General features: G+C 41.0%; 1 protein-coding gene across 3 annotated transcripts in view; it reads right to left on the minus strand.

Annotated features, from left to right (window-relative positions):
• Positions 1-239: 239 nt before the first annotated feature.
• sema6cb (semaphorin 6Cb) overlaps positions 240-24733 on the minus strand; it is a 132182-nt gene continuing 107688 nt past the window's right edge. For 2 of the 3 annotated variants that reach the window (XM_030749726.1, XM_030749725.1), the window contains exons 18-21: positions 20969-21027; positions 20471-20521; positions 16166-16321; positions 240-3954 (exon numbers count right to left, since the gene is read on the minus strand). In XM_030749726.1, the coding sequence (XP_030605586.1) occupies positions 2621-3954; positions 16166-16321; positions 20471-20521; positions 20969-21027 (1600 nt within the window). In that variant the 3' untranslated portion in view covers positions 240-2620. The remainder of the gene's footprint in view (positions 3955-16165; positions 16322-20470; positions 20522-20968; positions 21028-24733) is intronic. The other variant, XM_030749727.1, reaches the window with a different exon arrangement.

Genomic DNA, 24733 nt, shown 5'->3' on the forward strand with positions numbered 1-24733 from the left:
AAAACATAATACTGAATCAATGAGACCCCGCCCAGATAGAATGTATTTACACCAAATCAAATACTGATAGAACTTTTAAGAGGCGAGACTGTCCCCATTTCCGTACAATCTGTTACCGGCAGATTTAAAAAAAAAAACAAAACAAAAAATAAATCCACTAAAACACTGTAGCTGCCACAATTCCTCTTATGAAACATTACCGCCCCAACCCTAAATCAGGTTGGATGTTTTTTATTTGCTATCTGAAAGGCTATTTAATGCTCTGCTGCCTTTTAATTACCAAATCACTTCCCCCCCCCCCTTTCTTACACATGTAAGGTACTTTTCCTTCATTTACTGAAACTGGAGTAGTACGAATGGTAAACTTTACATTGGGTCAAATGAGCTCTGGGAAATTTCAATCAATAAACACCATTTTCAGATACAGTAAATAGCATAGTGCTGTTTTCACAGGATTGATCACGGTTCCAGCCAACCGTGGTCAACGTGACTCTCCTGAAAAGTGCAACAGTTGAGAGTTTTGGAGGGGGTGATATGTCTGAGGCACAACCGGCTGGCATCACCATAAATGAGGGGAAAATCCTCGGTAGCGTCTGGCAGCACGGCCACCTGTGAACCGGTTCCACGATCACTTCCCAAGTATCGATCCAAGAGACAATCTCAGCCTGTCGGATCAGAGTTCATTGCACTGCTCCATGTTTCTTGTCCATGTTTTGAAATTTAACACCTGGTGGCACCACTAGGTCAAGATCTACAGCTGTAACCATTGTAGAAGTCATGCTACATGCCACCAACCTGCATTTATTTTCATACAAACAAACTGTATGGTGTAACACCATTATCAAAAAATATCTCTTGACATTCAAAACTCAAGCAAAATACTCATTTTTTCCCCCCCTGTCAGGTAAAATTAACTTCTACAATGGCTACACATCTGAAGGTGATAACTTAAGAGGAACTGTGAACTGCTCCTTTAGCAACACAAGAAGATAACGCTACAAAAACAAACGTAACAATGGCACCTACAAGGACAGTGACATCCAGGTGTAAGTGACAAAATACAGTCAAACCTGAATGTCTGCAGTCTCAGGCTGTGTACTTGCTTTCCACCACACTCGCATAAAAACCTGTAGGCTCATAGTTTTGGGATGAAAACAAAAGAAGAGTGAAAAACGAAGGGTTTCATTCCAAAACAGTGTATCAGTGTTGAAAATGGTACCTGTTGTTTTACATTAATTAAAATAAAATTAGATCATTTGTAAAATATTAGCCTATTTTGAAAAAAAAAATAAAGTCAATATGAGAAAAATATGATCAATTAGTGAGTGTTACAATGATACTATTAATTCAGTTAATTAGAACATATGACATATCTTATTTTGGAATGAAACTCTTCACATATACAATAGATACTGTATGACACATACTGACAGCCATAGAAAAATCAAACACCTACAATATACTGTAGCATAGTTACCATCTGAGCCCCTTGCATTGACCCCTAACCCCATGTCACACACTATTATTAAATAAGGCACACATTTACACATACAGTTAAAATTTGGCTAGTAATTATTCCTTTATTTACAACCAATAGCCACAGAGTTAATAATTATGATAACTGCAGTCTGTTCGATGTTCAGTGTTCATTGTCCTAACACCAGATGGCAAGGCATATTTGTCTTGTCGTCTTTGGGTCCAAAATATTTCAGAGAATACAATGTTGTTTGTTTCCATTTCAAAGGATGTTAGACCCACTAGATTTGTGGAGCACCAATGTTATCGAAACATTCTCGAAGAACTTAAATGGACCCGAATGATGCCACCTGACATCTCCTGGGACAGGGAAAAAAAATAAAATGGAAGGCGAGCGTAGCTGCTTTGTTGAAGTATTTGAATCAGTGTCTATAGCCAAATGACAAATTGTTGATGAACATTTGGTGCCCCTAAGATATTTCTTAGGGCTTGGGGGGGATCGTTTGATATGCCCAAAGATGAGAGAGTATAGTAAGGCAAAGACATAACTACTTCCAGGGGATTTTTTTTTTAAACCACAGGTTACATATACTGCATATGTATATGTATACATATACGGTGTGGATATAAACACACATATATATACACACACATGCATAATATAAACACATTCGAGGGTGGGGTGGGTGGGGACCGGATACCAACACTACATCAGAAAAAGGTTAAGCAAAAGCATGAATCTAAGCATCACACGAGCCTCTGGCTTTTTAAGTCTTCAAGATGACTGATGTGTCAAGTTTTTCCAACACCAACATGTCCAAAAACTGAGTTGCATTGTAAATCCACATTGAGGACATTGGCAGCCTAATATAAGAAGGTGACATCACGTCACCTGAGTAAGCGGTTCTATAATAAGCAAGTAGCTAAGCAATACCAATATGGTACAAAGATATTCGTTGGACAAAAAGAAGCGGGAAAAAACAAGTTTGGTTGAGGCTTTTGTCCACAGTGACACTGGCTGCCACACAGTTGCTTGTGTTTTCTGGTAAAGATCTGCAACCTCAAACTCACTGCATTTCTTCAAAGTTTCTTACAGATGACACAATGAGGGGGGGACTCCTTCTCTAGTCCAGGAGTATACCCCTCAGTAGTTGAATTTTCCCTGTTCGTTGACTGGGGATGTGGCAGGTATGAATAGGGGCTTGGGAGGGACGTCAGGTTTGAGAGAGGATGCCCGGCGGATGATTGCACCCCTGTGGGGAACCTCTTGCTGTTCTCCATTATAGCTGTGCTGGCGTGTCAGGTACCCATTGGGAAGCAGGGGATAGTGAACCTCACACGCGCTGCCCGTCGAGTTCATCCGTGCCAAAAGGGGAGGCGGCTGGTGGGGACCACTGTTTCGCTGGCTGAAGCTGTGTTGGCGAGGGATCATTCCTCCGCCCCCTCCTCCTCCTACTATTCCACCTCCGTTGGGCATTTTGGTGGCTGCAGCTATCAGTGATTGCCTTTGGGAGGAATGCCTCCTCTCCAAGGTGGACTGATGGTGCATGGGAATGTCTGGCGGAACATCCATGCGACGGGTGAGGCTATCACGCGGTAAAGTGGATGAGCTGTAGTAGGGAGCTGATTCTGTCTCAGGTATCTGAGGTTGGATGCGGTTGGCAAAAGCTAGCTGGCCTCCACCTCCGCTGGCCATCAGACCAGATGGGCTCATGAGCTGGGAGTTCTTGCTGCTGCTTGCCTCATGGATGTGCTTCAGAAGCTCATCAAGTGAGGTTACTTCCATCACCTTCTGAGAGTAACCAGGGTAAGGCTGCTGAGATAACACACGCTCAACGTTGTGAATTTTGCGTTCGTCAGGATGGAGGTGTCCAACTCCTGACTGGCCATTAGACAGTCCATGGGAGTAGGGGAAGACATGCTGGTGAAGTATGGCAGAACTGGGCCTGGAGCCAATGTTATGGGACTTTGGTTCTTTAGCATTGTTGCAGTTCTGGTTCTTCTCCCACTGGTTCTTGAATGCTTTCATGCTCTTAATTGGCAGTTCTGGCGTTGAGTCTGGTGTCGGCAGACCAGACAGCTCTGAGGAATGGTGGAGTTGGTGATGGTGGGGGTGGACCAAATCTCCCATTGTCATTCCATGATGGCCATTTCTCCTTGGTGGGTGATGCTCCTTACTGTTGGCAAAGAAAGAGTTGTAGATCTTTGGAGATGACACCTCCAACTTGTCATCCTTGCTTTGGCTGTCCAGGAGGCCATTGAGCTTGGCCAGGCTGCGTAGAGACAGAGCATGGGGGATTGGGGCTTCGGGATCTTTCGACAACTTCTTGGTCTTGTGGCTCGTGTGATTACAGTAGCATGAGACCAGGAAACCAGAGAGGAAGGCACCGAGGACGAAGGCCACCAAAACACAAGCAATCAGAAGAGTATAATGGACGCTGTGAGTGGTCTTCTCTAGCTCTGGAGGTCGTCTCACGCCTTGAAACAGAAAAAGACAGATTGAGAAAAAAGGTACTTGAGTTAGAGTTTTTCTGAAAAAACCAAACCAAACCAAACAAAAAAAAAAACCAAACACATTTTCAAGAGCTAATATAGGTCAAGCAACAGCTGGGACAGACAGGTTGTGTTTACAGGAGCTTCAATATGTGGGAAACAGCATGGGAGAGGTGTTTGAACTAAGCTCTTGGCTTCCTTTCCTTCCACTGTTAACAGATGAATACAGCCTTTCTTTCTAGGACTGTTGCTTTCACCTCAGGCAGGCAGAGGCCAAGAGCTCCACAGTCAGCGAGGAACCAACTCTGAAATGAGTTAGAGCTTTAAATATTGAAGGGAGCACAGCAGCAGGAACCTGATGTCATTTTCACAGACTTCGCCTTCCAATGTGAGGATCAGGGGCGAGAGCACCTGGTATGATGAACGAGCCAAAAATAACAGGTCTATCCAATAGCTCATTGAGTCTGGCACCTTTGCCAACACAGACTCAAATGAGGTTGTCAAATTCTTTCAAAATGAAGCTGAGGGGACAGTCTGTGAAACAGTGCACCAAGAACACAAGGACATTAGCTAAGGTAAATCTACCATGTAACTGTCCTTAGGTGCTGTGACCCAAGCACCGTGATTGCCTAATGGCGTGAAAGGCAGGGATGATAAGAAGAGAGAAACCTGCCACCTCTTGTAATCAGAGCTCATTTGCAAGAGGCTGTTGCCATCTGTGGCGACAGACCCTTCTCTCTGCCCTTAATGACAGTTCTGTGAAACTGATTAGTCTGCAGAGGGGGACAGCTGAGCTGAGCTGAAAACAGAGAAGAATGCAGGTGCTCCCCACAAGCTAAATTCAACGGCAGATGAAAGCTTAGTGGAGGAATTAAAATGGAAAACAATTATGTCTAAATCAGCCTTAATGATAGTTCATAAGGTGTTCAAAAAGATGATGATGAAGACAGCGGTTTGTGGATGAGTATTAGGACAATCAGTTCAGTTATTAGGTCTACATTAACCAACTAATTTTAATATTTCCTTTAAATTAAATGACCCAAACTTGACACGAAGAAATTCAGATGAATTGCTCTCAGAAAAACATGGATGATAAAAATAAAAGCTATCAGGGAACAGTAAAACAACCTGAAATTGAATCACAAACAAAACCCAAATACTCTCAAGTCTTGGAGGATATGGGTTTTGACACTAAAGGACTTGATGTGGTGAAAAGTAGGAAGAAAACCCCCTACTGAGTGTGTTAAGTGAGCCAAAAAGGGTCTTCCTGACTGCATTTATGGAATCAGAGAGAAATATAAAGATATTACACAGAGAAAATCTCATCAGAGACTTGCTAAGATTTACTCAAATTTCTGCACAAATCCACAAGAGACAAAAGCACAAATGAGTGAAATCTAAATTCATTCTCTTAAGCCTCGAAAGGAAGCTGACGCCACAGTAACTACACTACACACAACAGCAATTTGCCTCCTGTCATCATTACAACTTTATTTTGACAGAATCTTACAAGAGTGGTAGGATATTTTGAAATAATAATCAAACAAAATTTGTCTCCCTGCACACCAGATTTGTATGCACAGAGTTTCTGGCCATTAGCGTTTGGGAAAAGACTTAATTATTTAGGTCATGAAGTTAGTGAAACTTCAGTTCTTTTAATGTGGAGGTAAACTTCTGAGCAGGTGTGCTTGTAAAGCCTTACTGTCTGATCGTAATGTATCACTGCGTTCATTGTGAGGGGTGATTTGCCATCATTTGCCCAGCTGAGAGATACTGTGGAGCACTAATCTTTTTGGAAATAATGCTTTGAATAGAGCTTCCAATTAAAAATTCTCAGTTTTTAGCCATTTATTCTTATGATTGCCTCGACTTATGACCACATTAAAAAGTCATAAATCATAATTGCAATCCCAGTGGGTGAGGCAGTCAGAAGTGATGTTGCAGTGAGCCCATTAATACCCCTTCTTTTAATCTTGGGCATTTCTTTCAATCAGCTTTGCAGTATCAGTATGATTCCAAGTTTTTGGATCCAACTGATGTGTGCCCCAGCAGCATGCAGCCTTTGTAATGAGCAGTAAAACTCTGCTCTCATCTCGATATGCACTTTGTCTCCTGTCACCCCCTGTGGCCTCCTGGTACCTGTGAGTCATCTGCTCCCTCTGGACCACGACAACCTCCTCTGTGTATGTGGTTATAGGCTTACTGCGCTGTTCCTCCTGGTTGAGGGGTATGATGAGTCAAGCGCCCCAGCAGGGGGCAAAACACACAGTTGAAGTAAACAAACCCAGAGCCTATGAACGGCCTGTCACAACATGTTTCACGAGCAGGCTGAATAACTCAATCAGTGGGTATGTGGGACATATGGTGCCACCGGTCACAGTGAAATTAATACCCTGTGAATCATACAAACAGCCTGGTGAGTAGCTAGGTGGCGCACAGGAAAAGCTGGACAACTGTACCTGCTGAATTTTGCACTCCTAATTTAAAAAATAAACTGTGTTTGCAACTGAACAAATATTTAGTTTAAAAAATCTCTTTATTGGGAGAAAAACGGTCACCTCATGTTAACACTAATTTCATAATTCTGTTTCTCTCCAACGTTGGTACATTACATTTGTGTCAACTCAACATGGACTTGGCTCAGCGGTGACTTAATATAGCAGTACCCAAGTCTGCCAAAAGGTACAAAGACAGATGGCTGCATGTGTTGAAGCGAGGGAGAGAAAGAGAGAGGCACGGATGTTGATAGCCAGGGAGGAAAAATACAAAAAACAAAACATGAAGTGAAAGATGAAGGGATGAAATTCAACCCCGGCCAGAGGGGGAGTTGAGGACCCAAGGATCCAAGAAACAGGTGAGTAAGTGTAAAAGAAAAAGAAGAGGACACAAAAAAAAAAAAGAAAGGAAAAGTGAAAAAAAAAAACTGATTGAGAAAGCGCAAAATGTGAGGAGAAGATCTGAAAGAAGATGAGGAGGGAGGCAGAGTGAGAGAGACAGACTTGATGGGGTGAGTGACAGACCGTCACTCTGCTGGGTTTTGAAGCCTGGTGCTCTGCAGCATCTGTGATATGGATGGAGAACAAGCCTCGCATTCCCTCACAGTGCCGTAGGAAGAGAAGCACTTTATGATTGCATCCATATTGTTAAAAATAGATAGCGCGGCAGGTTATGTAAACAGGCAGGTTTTACATAGCATTGCCTTTGCCACGTCTTACTAATTGGCGCTGGTTTTTGCACAAGAGGAAACAAAGTAAGGAGGTCTTACTGTTGATACGTGTGTTTTTTTTATATCCTTCCTGCAGGTGATGAAGTCGAGTTTGAAAACAAATTACAATGGGAGCGACAATTTCTCTTAGAAGTGTGAGATTAAATAAATGACTGCTGTCTTTGCAGGCTCTAAAATCGACTTCATTAACAAACACCCATAAGCTTTTCCATGACACCAATTACCAGTAATCTGAACACTTTGAAGTTTCACACTTGCTCAATTGTGAAAATTTCTTTTTTGCATGTCTTGCAGGACATTAAAGCATCAGCACTCTACAAAACTGGAATTTTAAATATTGCCAAGGAGGACTGAATACCAACGCTGTCAAGGTCAGATACAAAATAATTCGGAGGGTTTTCTTTTACACAACTTTCCCAGCGTGCGAGGCATTTCTCAAGGGTGTGTTTAAATGCTTTGTAACCTGGAAAACAATTTATGTTCTACTTTTGTGCATCAAGTGAAGACGTTCCAAAATAGCCCTAATTAGTTTCTGCTTCTGCAAGCTTACAAGTGCATGTAATTGTTCTGTTAATGGCTACTCCATCCCAATGAGAAGCCAATGAGACAAAATGGCCCCAGGCTTCATAGACAAGCATCCCCCCCCGCCCCGCTAATGCTTCCACACCAAAAATAACAATTTAACTCTTGAGAGACACCCTGAGGTTGAAGATTGGAACAAATTAATTATTTTCCTTTTTTCAAGTCTGTGTGAAAAGCAGAGCAGCTCTGCCCCATCGCTCTGAGCTTTTAGTAATTTGACATTTTTAATACTTGATGTCTGTGCACTGACAGACATGGTTAGCAAATGGAGCATGATTGTGCGCATCAGTGTGCGTGTCCACACAGACACACTGAATATATGGGCTGTATGTACGCAGGGTTCTGGCTGTTGACAGAGTGAATTCAATCATGTACACTTGTTATTAGGAATTTGCATAATATTCCACCTCAGTGCTCAGCCAATTGGATGCGGTTTAATATATGCACACGAGCTAAGGTGATATGGTGTAATGTAACAGATCCATTCCAATTGAAAAGTAGTTGTAATGAGCTCTGCATTTCATTCCTGGTGTGCTGATGCATGCATAGGATATATCTCATTACAGTTTTGATTGAATATTGGTAAATTAACCACGCTGAGACATCTGGCAATCAGGATCTGGTGTCTGTCCGACATCCTTCAATATTTACACCTGTGCTTTGAAGACATTTTTTCCAAGTAGCAGCGTACAGTACATTTCCCTTCAGGAAATTGTTTGGTTAAAGGGTCTAGCCATACAAATTACCCCTAAAAAACCAAACACACACATTTTCTCACTTCTCATGCAGACAGCTTTAGTTTTATTTATCCATCTTCTAATATGTCTACCTCCAAACTTGATGAAGCCACATCAGTACATATAAAGGTGAATGAGTTTTGCTTGCCTCAAAATATAAATTATACTAGAAACAAAGCTCCTGTTCCTCACGGAAACGGGCCATATCAAAAAGAGCTATATATATATATATATATATATATATATATATATATATATATTTTTAGCACAAACTGGATTTAATTCACCTTCGTGATATTGCCAAAAATTAAATAAATTGAAATAATAAGACATAATAAAACAAAAAATAGTGCATCTTTTATTGGAGACCAAATGTGTTTTTTGTTGTTGTTGTTGTTGTTCTAATCTAAAATTGGGATCAGGTTTACTCATCACAAACCCTTAAATTATGCAGAGCACATGCACTGGGTCCTTTTTCCCTTGTTACATGCAGTTGCATCAGAAACAAAAAGAAGAGCCGTTTATTTTGCCATTCAGTGGATGGTAAAGCAAAATGCTTCCAATGCATCTGGGGCAGCAGTTCTGTGGCACTGGAAGAATCTTGGCTTTACTGATCAACTTAAAGAGACAGTCCACACCAAAGTCACCCTTCAATGATATTAAATTGTAAGAAAGATACACAACTGAAAACATCGGTGGGGGTGATCACCGGCCACATCGAGTGTGAATTTTTTTCTTCAAATAATCTTTGTTTGCACATTTATAACTGAGCTTTATTTGGCATGAACTGCTGCTTTAAGAGATGGAGAAACTCGCGCGCCGCTCAAACACCTGCGCACAGTTTCACCCATCGGCTGTAAATTTGGAAAGGCAGATCATAAAGATACGATGAAAAGGGTCAGTGAGAAAGAATTCAACAAAGGAGGCAGGTAAAGCTTAAGGGTTAGTCCAACTAAACATAGAAAAGAACACAGAGAGAGAAAACAGGCAGGTAAAGTTTGAGAAACACTCCCCAGAGGTCAATGAGACAGATAAAAGGGTAAGGGGTTAAGGCTATGGGCCAGGACTACTGCGTAGGTGGGTTTGATCACCGTGGGCCCCGTGGATTTCTGTGACACTCTGAGCTGAGCTTTAATAGCCAATATGAAACAAAAAGCTATTAAAACTTCCAGTTATGGAAAGTGAAGTATTTGGTATGTGTAATGCATTTAAAGGTTAGTCTTTAAAGCACATTGCAGTGTGGGCTTTGGTAGTAAAACATGATGTCACTCGTAGTCGCTGTGAAGTGCTGGTGAGCTGAGCGAAAGTAAAAAAAAAAAAAAAAAAAAAAAAAAAAAAGGCCTAGTTCTGTGTAACCTTTACGCCATGACTAGGACTCAGGAAGTCCAAATTGGAGCAACATTTCAAAAACTTAATGTGTGAGCACATCGTGGCCTGACTTGCGATAAATCATGCAAAAGAAAAAAAAAGAAAAAAACAGCCAGTAGGGTCAAAACAGAGCGATGGGGTTGAATGAAATTTGGCAGACGGCAGTTCTATTTAACTGTCATAATGAGCATGTTCAGAATATTCAGCCTCTGTTTGACCTTAAAGATCTAAAAAATGCATTAAATATTTTAATGTTAAACTTCACATGGTCTACGGTTTTAAGCGCATGCTTTAGAAGTATGAAAAGTAAAACTTTGGAACAAAAATATGCCCTTTCTTTAGAAGAGTGAGTAATGACGCTGGGTATTTATATGATAACAGACTGCTTACAACTTTATCAACTTGTAAGATTATTTTCATGACTTAGACACGTTTAAGAAGATATTTTAGATATTTGATTATCAAACTCGAGACACGCTGATTCGGAATAAAGTGTCTCTGAGGAGTATATATTGGAAGGTGGTTAGAAGAGACACAGTCAGAGCTCATTGACTAATGATACAGGCTGTGTCTGTTGCCATGGTCTTCAGAGGTATAAATAACTCTTTAGAAAACTAGCTGGCATCAATGTCCCCCCAGGACACCAGCCCTCCTTCATGAAAAGGTTCAGCTCGAGTTCACTCTCTGCTCTCCTCCTGTAGTGTTTTAATGAGATTGAAAACGCCCGCTCGACTTGATTCTATTATCGAGCCATCTCCCTGTGCTCGTCATCTAAATTAGCCGCTAACCTGACTTTTTGGTCCAACCCACGCTGGTTCATCCAAATGTGCAAGAGTCAAGGAAAAGGTCAAATAACAATAGAGGGCAGACGAAAGGGAGAAAACAAACCATAGAGGTCTGGAACCACGAATCTGATGCAACACAGTTTTGCTAGCACGGAGACTAATGTGTGTTCACACAAAATGGACAGGTGGGCGTTTTCCCAGCCAGAAACTGCTCGAGTGCAACCTGACTGCTGTTTTCTTTTCTAAATAGCAGCAGGTCAGCAGGTCCCTGCCCCTGCCTTTTAGTCTTTCCTGGTGTTTACATAATGTAATGGAGCTACCCACATCAGAGCAAACCATAACTGAGCCACATTAAAAAGATAATGTGGTTAGGATTAACATAGCTCATGTGTCGAGTGATTTATTTATTTATTTTTTTAAATTTATGGCATTCTCACTGAGCTGGCATTTACAATGATGACTTATAAAAGGTTTATTCACAGGCTCTTTTAGAGACGTCTACTCAAAGGCAAACTCGGGGTTTGGGGTTTGGGGTTACTTTTCTGAGCCGTTATATCCGAACGGTCGCACGTAACACAGGTGCCCTTTCACAGCCTCAATGTAACAGTCACTACCTTACTGACTATCCTTCTTTCCAAAGCTAATTTTAGTTTTGCCCTAAAGGAAATCTCCATCTAACACATGTCACAAGTTTAGGAAAGAAGTGTAAGAAAAGTGGAGCCAGTGGTGCAGGTTAAATGAGAGGAGTGATACTCTTGTTACAGGATGAACCCTGCTCTTTAAGTGTGTGACGTAGTTCCCTTGTGGTACCTTTGCAATGACCGAGTGTGACAAAGCAGCTGCAGCCACTGGAAAGTGCATGCTGACAGTAGTGATTAAGCTACTCTAATATTCCACCTGATGTCTGGATACGCAGAAGTTTCTGTTTAACAGCTTTCCAAATGTTTTGTATCACGTTTGCTGCCCGTCTCGCTGCTGCTCCTCAAGAGTAAAAATCACAGCAGGATTCTGAACTGTGCTCGAACCTTGAAGTTAAATGCAAACTTAATGCAGCATCAACAAACATGGTAACCTACTTGAAACTTATGGGTCCCCACATGGATTTGGTTACTTCAAAGCAAGCAAAGCTCCGAATTTCATTTCATGCTTTCATTTGTTTGTGTTTATGCAGTTTAAAATAGCTGAATGGTCATCGGGAATTGTTGAGCAGGCTTAAAGAGCCTTTTGTATTTCAAAACAGAAATCCAAGTAAACAGTAATATGGTGTTAAAACCTGATTAATTATTGACACTTCTGATCAATTTCCCAACCGTGTTATCGAGTCAGCTAACCATTCCTGTCTTCTAGGGAAGGCCTGAGTTGAAAAGCCTTTTCAGAATAAGGAAGTATTAAAAAAAAAAAGAAGAGAAAAGCAAACAAAATGATTGCAAAGCTCTCTTTCATGGGGTCAGGGATGTTGACAATCAGAGTTCACTGGGTCCTTGAAGAGACTGCAGCCATTGCTAATATTAGTGACGTGGACTTTTTCTTCTCTAACAAGTCTAAATATCTGATGTGAGTAAGGTCTAGAGTTTCTGTTTCACACTACTTCTCGCTGATTATGTAGCCCTGGGGCTTGAAAGCAAGCTAACTGCTGCCAAAACTTGACTAACAAAGTTGTTTCCAAGTTTGCAGGCAAGCAGTATGTCAGCAGCACTTCCATTAGCATCTACTTTTAATCCTGTCAGCCACTGTTGTGCATTATGAAGTGTTTTATAAGTGCTCATAGCTGAATCTATAATTAATAAACGGTGGCTTAGCACTTTGGAAGAAAATACACTTGATGCCTATAGAGATGCTTCACATATACAAATGTGATGCCAGAGTTATTACAAGACGGTGCCTACAGCAGTATTGATTAGCATGCACATCTGTTTCCTCAGATGAGAATGAGATTTATGATGCATCTCTTGCAGACAGGCAGTGCGTGCTAAGTCAAACCTCAAGTCCTTTACAACGAGTCCAATTCAAGATTATAGCATTTGATCATTCATCTTTAATAGCATGTCAGTTGTTTTTTTTGTTTTTTTTAATGGCAGACAGCTGCAGCTGTCCTAATATCTAATAGTACTTGGCCTGTCTGCTAATATCCCATTTATTATTTCACATTAGTAAACCTTCAAACATCACATCTGCAGCTTTGGTGGATGTATGTCAACATTAAACAGGACCTGCTGTGCTCATTTCTTAGACTAGTAGAGCACTACCACGACTACCTCCATTAATATTACAGGAGCAAACGTTTGTGTTCAAAATAATTTTCATTTAACTCAGATTGAATCCTTCAGCTAAGCGACTGTCTGAAACAAGACATTTTAGCCCTTCTCCCACTCTCTATTGAAACCAGCATTCTTCTGATCAGCTGCTCTTTGCAAACAGAACGTCTGACCTGAGATGGTCACATTAAGGAAGGACGCCCCCTAACTTTAAAATCAGAGATCAAATAGTAGGAAAAATAAACTTTCAGAAACAGAGGATTTAGACGTGTCTGAAGCCTGTGCTTTTGGCTCATAGAGACTTACTTATACATGTGTCATTATTATAAATCTTTGTGTTTGAAACAAGCATCTGCCGTCGAATTAGCAGCTGTACATTTACTGCTAAGGAAACTCACATTGGGGCCACTTTAATTTCCCTTTAAAGGGACCATCCTTGCTGGACAATTTGCAATTTGACTAAAGACTAGGCCTAAAGAAAAGACTACTAACTTTATTAACAGCGAACAACTGTACATGTTTACCTGTTTTTATTTTTTTTTATTTCCTTTCCTTTCTCTCAACTTATCTATTTAAACCAGAAGTTTATTTAGCATCCTAATTTTGGGAGATCTTTAAAGCCTCATCTACCCACCACATGTTGTCTGACTTCTTGGTTTAGGGTCCTGCTTGTAATTTATTATCTTTTAAGATTTAAGTTTGACTAGCTCATCATTGCTGCTGCAGAGCGTTTCTGCCTGAATGGAAGCTTATTTTACATGCTGAGGATTTATGGACTTCTGACACGGGGTCTGCACAGGCAAGCAGTGAGCAGAGAACAAAACACTGCTTAACAATGCTTTGTCTTCACCGAATCCTATCCGCCGAACTGCATTTTCTTTTCTAAACCCGAAAGAAAAAGCTTTGACTTGAGACAGCAAAGCTTCGGAAACTTTGCGGCTCTTATTCCATTACAAGACCATTTCAGGGTAACAGCCTGGAATGTTAATCGGGATAAGTGTTAACTGTCATCTTAAAATGTAAGAAAAAAATGACACTCGAGACGATGAAGATCAAGAATTAATTAAATATTCAGAAACTGGTTAGACTTTTATAGGTCATGTCATTTACTGGTGCAGCTGAGGGTTGGTGTGGAAGAGTTTATGCTCATACTGAGGAATGAAATGTTTGATGTATTTAACAATGTGAGAACAGAGAGCTGAAGTTAAACTAGAGCACTTTAAAACTGAGCTGTAATAAAACCTAACTCAAAATCACAGCGGCGCTTATTACCACAGAAATTATAAATTTCTAACTCAACGATGAAACATTTCAGGCTGAAGTGATTTTCCAAAAACTGTGATGATTCCACCTTCTAAAACATATGAATTAATCGCTTTTGCACGTTACATTGTAGTAAATGAAGCAAAAAAAAAAAAAAAAGCAGCAGCAGAGTTGGTGGTGTTACTGGACCACCTCCTTATTGATAAATTAATTGGTGCAAAACGCATCAATAATAAATAAGCTATTAGCTGCTGCCATAAAACCCCTTATCAGTAAAACAGTGTAATGCACTCCATGTGTTAAGATACAAATGATAAAAACACTAACATGTAGTTGATTTTTTAAATATTCATGCTATTTGCTGTTATTTCCAAGTAGTGCAAAAGTCAGCAGTTTGGCAGACTGAGGCAATCTGAGCGCTGAGCTATGGGAACTGATAAGGACCTTTTTTTTTTTGACCATATTAGAGCTAAAAAGTTGGAAAGAGGGCATCAAAGTGTGTGGATATCAATATTAAAGCTATAAACTAGCAGTTACAATGATGTTCATAACTAAAATAAAAATATCTTATATGTTTTCATTACTTCTACTTTTGAAAGTGCTCATGCACTGAGTGGTTTCAAGTGTGAGTGAGCTGACTCTAGCACGTGTATAAAGAGCTTTTCACCTATAATATTCCCTTCTCTATGTGACTCCTGAAGAACAGGAGTACAGGAGCTTGGCGGGGTGCTATTTTTTAAAAGAGTATGCTGTAATTTCAAGGGAACAAACCCTTTTTGTGTTACAGTTGTAAACTGTCATTTTACTTTGTAAAAAAATTACCAGATGCTATTTTAGACACTTTCTTATCTAATGCTGACATCATACTCTCAAAGTTTGTATTAACTGCTGCACAGGGAAAAGCTGTTCTCTAAAATTGGAATGGGCATTTTAAATGTAAATGAACGGTCTTAGAAGGACAGAGAGAGAGAGAGAGAGATGCTACCTGGCTTGTGAATTTCTTTTTTTAATTTTTGTTTTTGTCTGCCAGAAAGACAGAGGAAACATTTGTGCGTGTGTTGATGAGCTAAATAAATAAAAGATGAGGAAAGGGCATGCGGGAGCGGTGTTGTTTAGACCCAGGCTCACTGCTTGATGCGAGGAGTTAATTAGTGCCAACGCAGAATCTATTTAAGTCGTCAAATCTTTCACATTTATGGCTACCATGTCAACAGTGCGAGACGTATGGCTGTGTATGAGGGGAAAGCAAGACCCTCTGGTGCTTTTCAAGCCTACTGGAATCAGGCTCTGCCGTATTGATTTATGTCTATCTCTATTTAGTGATTATGCACAATGTGGTCTACCATTACCAAGAACTTGCCATTCAGCACGCTTCCATCTTACCACACCGGGCTTTAAGTCACCATTAGGTGAAGCTGCGTGGGAAATCAGGGACTAATGAAGTATATGAATCAAAAGGATCAATTAGTAATGTTTTTCTGCCTTTCACTAAGAGATTGGTTTAACTGGAGAGTTATGTGTTAGTGAGCTAATGAAAGTGATATTTCACCCTACAAGAACATTTTGCCCATATTAGCATGCGTACCAGCATGAGTTCTTGAATGGTCAGCCTCCAATTTAAGCTCATGTGTTCTCCTGGTGAGGACCTTTTCTCATTGACAATTCAAAAGTGTTCCTCATCACAGTTTGCAGAGAGGAAAAAAAAAATGCATTATTTAAAACTGGAGAAAATAAGTGTTAACTGAATTTGTCTCACTCATGTTTTTCCATTAGCTGTGTGATTACATGCACGATGACTGAACTGCACTGTAGGTACGCATGCTGAATACAGGAAACTGTTCCACCAGAGTGAAACTTTCTTTTTTTTTTTTGGGTTACTTTTAGTTAGTCTGGTTAGAAGTGTACAGTGAGGCATTCGGGGCCCAGCAGTGCAATCCCCAGCAGGTCAGAGTGTAGAGGACATACATCCCTCCCCCTTACCCTCCATCTCCACACTGATTGGCTCCGAGTCAGGTGACCCTTGTTCCCCTACATGGGGAGGGCGATCAGGACCTGTACCTCTTTCAGGGTCACCTGCCTCCTTTGGGAATGCCGCCCCATGATAGGTTGTGCTGGCGCTTGTGGGTGTGGTCTTCCCTGTGGTTGTAGCGAAGGGGGGAAGGAGGAGGAGGAGGAGGAGGAGTAGGAGGAGGAGGGGGCAACAGAGTGAGTGATTAGTGAAACGTGAATCAGCCTGTAGAATCAACTTTAGAGAAATGAGGGTGAGTCCTGAGTAGAAGGATAACCATCACCAGTTAACATAAAGACCCTGTAATGACTGTGAGCAACATGATGAGCAGAAGTTAATTCATCCCTCAGCTCACTGCTCCACATGTACAGTGATTTAAAGCTCTTCAGTGTACTTAACCAGCTGCTTCAACCCACACTGTATTTCTCCAGCAATATGTGATTAAAGCATTTCAACATTTGTGATGATATCCTGGACTCAAAAATATTTTACAACCAAAAACAGCTTGTACCCTTAAAAAAAAAAAAAAAAAAGCTGTTTAACATTTTGAACAGTTATGAGGGCATCGTGAGAGTCTGGTCTGCAAACGTTTACACTGGACTAATAAAACGCATTTTCTAAAAACTGCAGCAAAGGTTCTGAGCACCTGGATTAATTCCCAGTGTTTCAGAAAACAAGTGTTTCAGTTTCTGAATTTATTGTACTGCAACTGAACCATTTATTCTATTAAGCGTATTCAACTTATTTTAATTAGGCCTTTTTCTCCCTTTGAATCACCATGACCTTGAACTCTAACCACAATTTAGCATTTGCTCTGCTAAGTGTGTGAGTGGACATATAGATGGGTGACAAAATAAAGGACAAACCGGAACCCCTGAACTGTAAGGAGGTCCAGTGGCTCAGTTTTTATGGCATAATTTGGGTCCACTTTTCCCCATAAAGGGATTGCTGCAAATTGATACATAAATGTTGTGAGTGGCCACCTTTATCCTACAATGAAACACTTCTATTCTGGAAAAGTGGCCAGAATGACAATGCCCTCATCCATTGGACACAAAGGGCCACTGAATGGTTTGATGAGTATGAAAATGATATGAATCTATGGCCGTTGTAATCACCAGACCCAATGGAATACCTATGGGAAATGTTGCACTCACATGTTAGACAGCACTCTTCCTCCACAATCATCAAAACACCAAAGGAGGGAAAATCTTTTGGGGGAAAAAAAAAAAGGTGTTTCATCTCTCCAGCAGAGCTCAGTGACTTAAAGAACAGTTGGAGTTGTTCTGGTCGTACACTGTGTCCCAACACGTTACTCAGACATCTTAAGTTGCAGTCCATTTGTCCCGTCTGTAAATACTCATGGCTAACTAGATAATGCATTTTTCCCCATCCACCCCCAGCTCTTTTCCACTACTCAACTTGAGCTGTTTCACAGAAAACTCCATCACCTTGGTGCAGCAAAGCAAACATTATGACGAACACATTTGGAATCGCTTCAAACATATGCCAAGAAACACGCTGGGCATTAGCTGCCACAGGCACGGTATTATCAAACATATTTTTTTCTTGATGACACACTCCACATCTTGATTGCATGATTAGCTCTCTGTTGTCCTTGAGGTATGGTGAGCAGCATGCTGCTATTGGCTTGGGCTCACGCACTAATAAGCCAGCCATAATGTTAGCATTCTGCAGAGTTCACACCCAGCCTGGATAAGAGGAGTTTGCTCGCTCTCCCTCTCTCACTGTGAGCCAGTTGACAGTGTTCACTCTGAATGAGGAGCCCTGTCAGTTCGCCATCTGTGCCGGACAAATTAAAACTGTACTTGCTTGGCCGGTGATTGGCCCTGGCATTTTGGACAATAGCTCCATGAATTCATCACTACTTTATTAATTTATCATAGATTTATTTTTTTTAACTGTTGGTGAAGTAGAAAAAATAAATACCCACTATAAAACACAGAAACATGTTACCTACGCAGGCAGGTGCTTGTCTCAAGCCATTCCCTCTGCTGGCTGTGATTGTTCGGGTGACAGTGGAAGAAAGAAAACGTCCCTGCCTTTGGTGTGTTTTTGAACAGGGAACAGAGCCCCCGAGTGACAACAGCTTTGTTAGGCATATGGAGTGTTTTATTGTCTCGGAAAGCTGATAATTGATGTTCAGTGTAGAGACTTAAAAGGCTTTTCTTGTGAATCAGCGAGAAAAAAAAAAAATATAGACACACACAAGAAGAGAATAAACCAGAGACTGAATCTGACTGCGTGTTGAAAACTTCAAACAGAGCAGTGAAGCATTAGGGTAGTGAGAACCCCACAGGATTAAGCAGTAGGGCTGCTCATCAAGTCTTGCTACCAGCTGAGTTGTAATTCCTCCAGCAGGGAGGCTTTACAGACTACTGAGGCTGTGTGGGACTGTGGAGGTCTGGGCTGAAGCCTCGAGCGGACAAAGTGGCCTCTGTTCTGAAAAACAGACACAGGGATGTAGGACGGATAGTTCTGAGCCATAATGGCCAGCATCTTCTGACATGATGGACTCAGTATTGTTATAAATCACTGTCTTGGATCGGCCGCTGTCATTAGCTCCCCTGTGTCTCAATTTGTCCAGTGACAAAGGGATTCGACTCCTCAAATCTTCCAAAAAAAGTTGAGGCGGGTGCACTAGCTGTGTAGATAAAAGTGAATGAGCCTTGTTAGCAATCATGTGTTTGAAAATGACTAGTTTTGAATGTAGCGGTGAAAATTGTCCTAACACCACCTCCTCAATCTTATCTGAGAGCTAGCCAGCTTAGCAGCATTTCTATTTCTATTCCGGCCATGCCAGGGGCTGCGCGGTGTGGCTGGCGGGGGAGTAATGGAACGTGACAGGGATGATGATCCTTCTTGATACAGGGCATTAGGCAGCCTTGCCAGCGGAGCTCCTGGTCCATCAAAGAAGTGATGCTTCAGACAATGGCTTCAATGTTTAAACTGTCAGACTGGCTAAGAGGGAGAGGTGGTGCCAGCCTTTCAGCTGCCTCAGTCAAAGATTCTGTAACCTCCCATGTAGCCAAGTGTGGAAACATTTACTTTACAGCCATAGTACTGCACAGGTCTGACTAACAGGGAGCAAGAAGTACTTTAATATGATGTTTAGGGAGATTTTAAAAACATCTCAGTTGTTTTTACTAATAGCCCCCCATAGTTTTCCCAATCACTTTTATTACAATGCTCTACTTGGGGGGTAAGTATGCAAGTAGATATCAGAGAGACCAACACAAATTTTGCTAAACTTACTAAATTTGAGGGGGAAAAAAACCCATCAGGGAAGATTAAAAATAGTTATCCAGTCTGTAACTGGTATAACCCCATTTTGAAGGAAATTTTGCACACTGACTTCCTGGTTAAACAGACAGGGACAGAAATAAACGTTGGATTTTTTTGCGCTCTTCGTATTTGTCTAAACCCTTATGAGGTAGAGCTCACCGAGCCTAGCAGCATCATAAGAAGTTAAAATAAACATTTTCTAACACCAGGCACAATCAAAACATGTGACTGTGCTCCTACAAAAACCCTACCTGAGTTTAACTTTGGCTTCCTTACACACCTCTGGACGGCATCCAGTGCTGCTGCTATTTTTATATTGTTTCTTCAAGTCCCATTCAGACCTGCTGTATATGTGTTATATTCACCACTGGCCTTAAATTTGCTTTGAAAGCAAACATTAGCTTCAAACTGAACCAAGCTCCAACAGTTCTCACTGGCGAGTTGAGCGGGTTCTGTTAGTGGAGCCTGATGTGCCCCAGCATAAAGGTGGCACCCTTGAACTAAAAAAGCAGTGCCGAGTTCAATGTAAAACCATGATGCTACAGCCATTTAGGAAACCACTGAGCTGCCAGATAACACTTCCACTCTGGTCAGAATGAAATACAGTGCATATCAAATAGTTTCTGTTTTTACACAGAGGAGAATAAAAATAACAGCAGCACAAGAAATGATCCAGCAGGGCAAAAGGAGAAGACCTCGAAGGGGAGTGCTGCCACATTCATGTTGAGAAGTTTTTTTTTTCCCTTCTTCTGAGGGCAAAGTTGCAGAACTTTATTATTGCACCTACAAAGCATGACAGAAAGCCCCCAAAACAAAACAAAACAAAAAAGAAAAAAACTCACATCCCTTTGTAAATAAGAAAGATCGCTCAAAGCTGGGAGATTGCTGGGTTTAGTTTTAGAGCTCAGTGGCAACCGGCTAAATCAGAAAAGGGACATACATGTAAAAAAAATAAAAATTTGTCCACTGACCATACGCTGAATCCAGGGCTGTGTTCTGCTTTCGAGTGGTTGCCAAGACATCTGGAGAAAAGAAATACAAAATAATATCAGTGTATTTGTTAAGTTTCAAGTTTTCTGGGCAACAATTCATCAACTTCTGATGGGATACAATGATTGCTGAATTTGTCCTGTCAGTGATTCTCATCACGTCTCATACACATGCAAAAAGAGCTGCAAACAATTCACTGTTTTACACACCAGAACACCCTTCCCTGAGCAAATATTTAATATAGAAAAACTGAGAACAGTATTCCAGCAGGGATTGCGACTGGCAGTGGACAAACTGCTTTTCAAGCTCCTCCAACGAGCTAAATTGCAGCCATAGCTGAAATAAATACATCATAATGCTCCATTTTAATTTGTTCAAACTGCAATCACTTGCACCAGTTGCCATCAAGATCCGATGACAGTTTTAAATCTCTCTTTATTGCTCATGTAAACAAGAATAAATGAATTATTCCATCTCACCGTGGCAGGTATCGGGGTGCTGATGGTAGCCGTTCTCCACGTCCTGTTCAAACCCGCCTCTGAACACAAAGAAACAAAGACGCACACCCACACAGCACCAAAAAAACAAAAAACAAAAAACGAGGGCTGTCAGTGAATTCACATCAATCTATTTCACTCAATGTCCATTTCTAACAAAGCACCTCTTTCCAAAATTGGTTTTGCTCAAAAGGAGTTTTTGGAGACAGGGAGGCAAGAGCCATAACTAAAAGGAGGAAAAAAAAAAATGTAATTTGTTTTGCGCCTGGCTGAGGTCAGAGTGTTTGTTGTTCGGACACAGTAGTGGCCGGAACAGAAGGGAAAATCTACCCTTAGATCTTCCTGCAAGGTTGTATACCATCAATTCTGTGGTGTTCAGCAGATTCCAGGAGTTAGTTTGTGATGAAAGTAGTAATTTACTTTTGTGTGTCCTTGCATTTCCTCTTCTGCCTGTACTCTAGTTAGTCATTTCCTGCATTTTGTAGATATGCCCGTCGCTCTCTCCATCCACAGCACTGTCTGTAGCTGCTCTTTATTTTAGTCTGCTAAAGCTACTGCTGGCAAAATTGGCACCTGCAGTTTGCTTGCTCTGCAATGTATGATCATGGAACGATGGTGAAAAAAATAGCGAAGTGTATCAGTTCAGACTCACTGATACCAAAGCCTATGATTTTCCCTGATGTCTTCACTGAGACTTTTTTGTGCTCCTGACTCCCCGGCCAGCTTTCCAAATGAATAAGAGACGTAAAGTGAAAGAAATAAACACGGAAAATGAAGTGGTTTTCATGTGGATTTCAAAAGGGAAAGTGCACAGATTTGAGAAAGGAGCAAAGCACCTTTCACTGTTATATAACTGATGGGGAAGGTTAATTAATATTTGTATAGTTTTGTTTTGTTGTCCCCACACTCATGCTACATTTCTGTACAGTGTGATCTAATAGAGTCACATATTTCTGAGTCGTAACCTGAGCCACTGTGGGGCGAAAAGACAAAAGCTCAAGTAATTTTTGCCTTCCTGAACTTGTATGCGACTCAGATCATCTTAATTCACCCTCTGAACCACTCCAAATAGACACGAAGCACAATCTGACAATTATTGTTTTTGTGCTGCTCTGATGAAAATTCTTCCATAATTGATACGCTTTTCCCCTTTATATAAACGAGACATATTTCACCTTCAAGTCAATCACAAATTGACGGCTCATCCAGATACATCCGTTTGATGGTTGAGCAATGCGATTGAGCCGGTGCGCGGTGGAGTGGAAGCCTTTCTGAGCTGAGCTGAGCTTCACGTTGTCGCCAGCAATCCTCCCACACGTTGTAATGAACCAAATAAGGCAGACACAGGCTCATATACTGCACAAGCTTAAGTGTAATGATCCAGTATCCATGAAGAAACACTTTGTACAAGCATGTTCGCACGCCCACTCTATAACAAACCAATTAGTTCCTTATATAACCTAAACACAAACATATGTCTCACACAGATTTTATGCAAACACAGACCCCGAGCATCCATCTATTATTAGCATAGAAAAGTGCTCTGACAAAGAAACAAGAAAAAGACTTTGTGAGAACACAAATTCGAATAACGAGCATCGAAAAAGCAATAACACTAAACTCAGAAGTGGGGGGAGAATCGGCTCAAACAATCATTTCTTCACTGCAAAACAGTCAAATTTGGGGGATTTGTGTTTATAAAACCTTCTGCAAGGAGGCTGATTAGCTCACATGGGCCCACCTGGTGCACTAGATTATACCCTTTGTTACTCACTAAAAACCCCGACTCTTTTATACTAACTTCTTATGTTTCCTGAGGAGGGAGGGTGCTAGTGTAAGACAGGAGGTGATTATCAAATCAAAGAACACCATGCTGATACTCAGTGTTGTGTGGAGAAGAGAGTAGCTTGTGAGATAAACTTGAGAAAAACAAAAGAAGATATATCTTTAAAGGATGCATTTTCACAGCTTGAGAGCAGCTGGTGTGCTTGACATTAAACAGACGAAGTTTTTATCTGTCGACTTTTTTTTTCCTTTTAGTTTTAAGTGACAGGCTTTGTGTGTTTGTCGTTTACGTTTTTCGATCCTTTGCCACTGTCACACTGGCTTTTATTCAGTACAAAGAACTTCTATATCTGTCCACTCACTGGCCACTTCATTAGGTACACCAGGTTGGACCCTCAGTTGCTCTCAGATCAGATCACCTTAAATTCTTTGTCAGCTACACATGCATGATGCAGATCTCCTGTTCACCACATCCCAGAGATGCTCTGCTGGATTGCGATCTGGTGACTGTGGCGGTCATTTGAGTACAACGAGCTCTGTGACACGCTGTGTTATCCTGCTAGTAGCCGCCATCAGAGGACGGGTACACTGTGGTCATAAAAAGGATGGTCACAGATGGCAACAATACTCAGAGAGGCTGTGGCATTTAAACAAAAGTAAACTGGTACTAGGTGTGCCAAGAAAACATCCCCCCCCATTACACCATCAATACCAGCTTTTACTTTAGTGTTCCGGTTCGGAATGTCGTAGCAGATATTTGAGACTCATCAAACGACACAATGTTTTTCCAATCTTCTCTTGTCCACTTTTCATGATCCCTTGCAAAATGTAGCCTCAGTTTCCTCTTCCTATTTGAAAAGAAGCAGCAGCAGGTGTGGTCTTCTGCTGCTGCAGCACATCTGCTTTAAGGTTCCACATACTGTGCATTCAGAGATGCTCTTCTGGATACCTTGGGTGTAATGAGGGGTTATTTGAGTTACTGAAGCAGTCTGGCCATTCTCCTAAACAGCTGAACCCAAGGACCATTCATACTGTTGTGCTCAACCTCCCAAACACAAAGTGCTGGCTGCTCTTCTACACAAAAGCTTTCAATCTAGGTTCCAGTCCCAGAGCTCACCCTACTACCCTCTTACTATGCTGCCATCTCATTATTAATTAGTATTAGTGGCCAAGCAAACAGACCTAAATTTCTGCCCGGTGTGCCAGATTTGCTGCGTGGTTGTTATCTGTACCCTGACAATGAAAATAAAATGGCCTTCCAGTCAGAAGTGCACTATTGATTTAATTTAACAGATCACAGAAAATCTTTTTGGCTGTGTGATGTTTCATTTCATTGAAGGCAATCTTTAAAAACATGCCACTGTGATATTCTCATATAAGGTGAGCATCTGCACAAGAAATTAACACCTTCACAGGGGAATCCATAAAAAATAAAAATAAAATGTCAGCTCAAATTAATCAGAACATGTGTAGCCACCATGACAGAATGGAGAACTGCATGAATATAGATGTGGTTTTCAATCACACACAGGCTGTAGATATGTTATACAGATACAGCATATATCCATCTTTCTAGATATATTCTAGAGGTGACCACACATTAAAATACTAACAAGACTAATATTAAAATAACGTCACAAAATTGAAATACAAGGTGCTTTGCAAAATGTATAAACCATACATGACCTACAGTACAGCTGTCCTAAAGCAGGGAAAATAATGACTGTAGAGCCAATTATATTTATGATTTGGCATCATGACTGAACAGATAAAGTTGTACAGAGTCTGTTCCAGCTGGCAGTCAGTGAAACCATCATCACATTACATGGTACTAGTGGCGTTTGGCATCAGGGTACACCTGTGTACCCCCCCATCCAGTTTACCACTTTTTTTTTTTAACATGTGCTGAATTTATAAATGTGTTTTTAGAATATTTAAATTTTTTCCACTATTTAAAAATTC

Source organism: Archocentrus centrarchus, chromosome 16, assembly GCF_007364275.1.
Source record: "Archocentrus centrarchus isolate MPI-CPG fArcCen1 chromosome 16, fArcCen1, whole genome shotgun sequence".
NCBI classification, from domain to species: domain Eukaryota; kingdom Metazoa; phylum Chordata; class Actinopteri; order Cichliformes; family Cichlidae; genus Archocentrus; species Archocentrus centrarchus.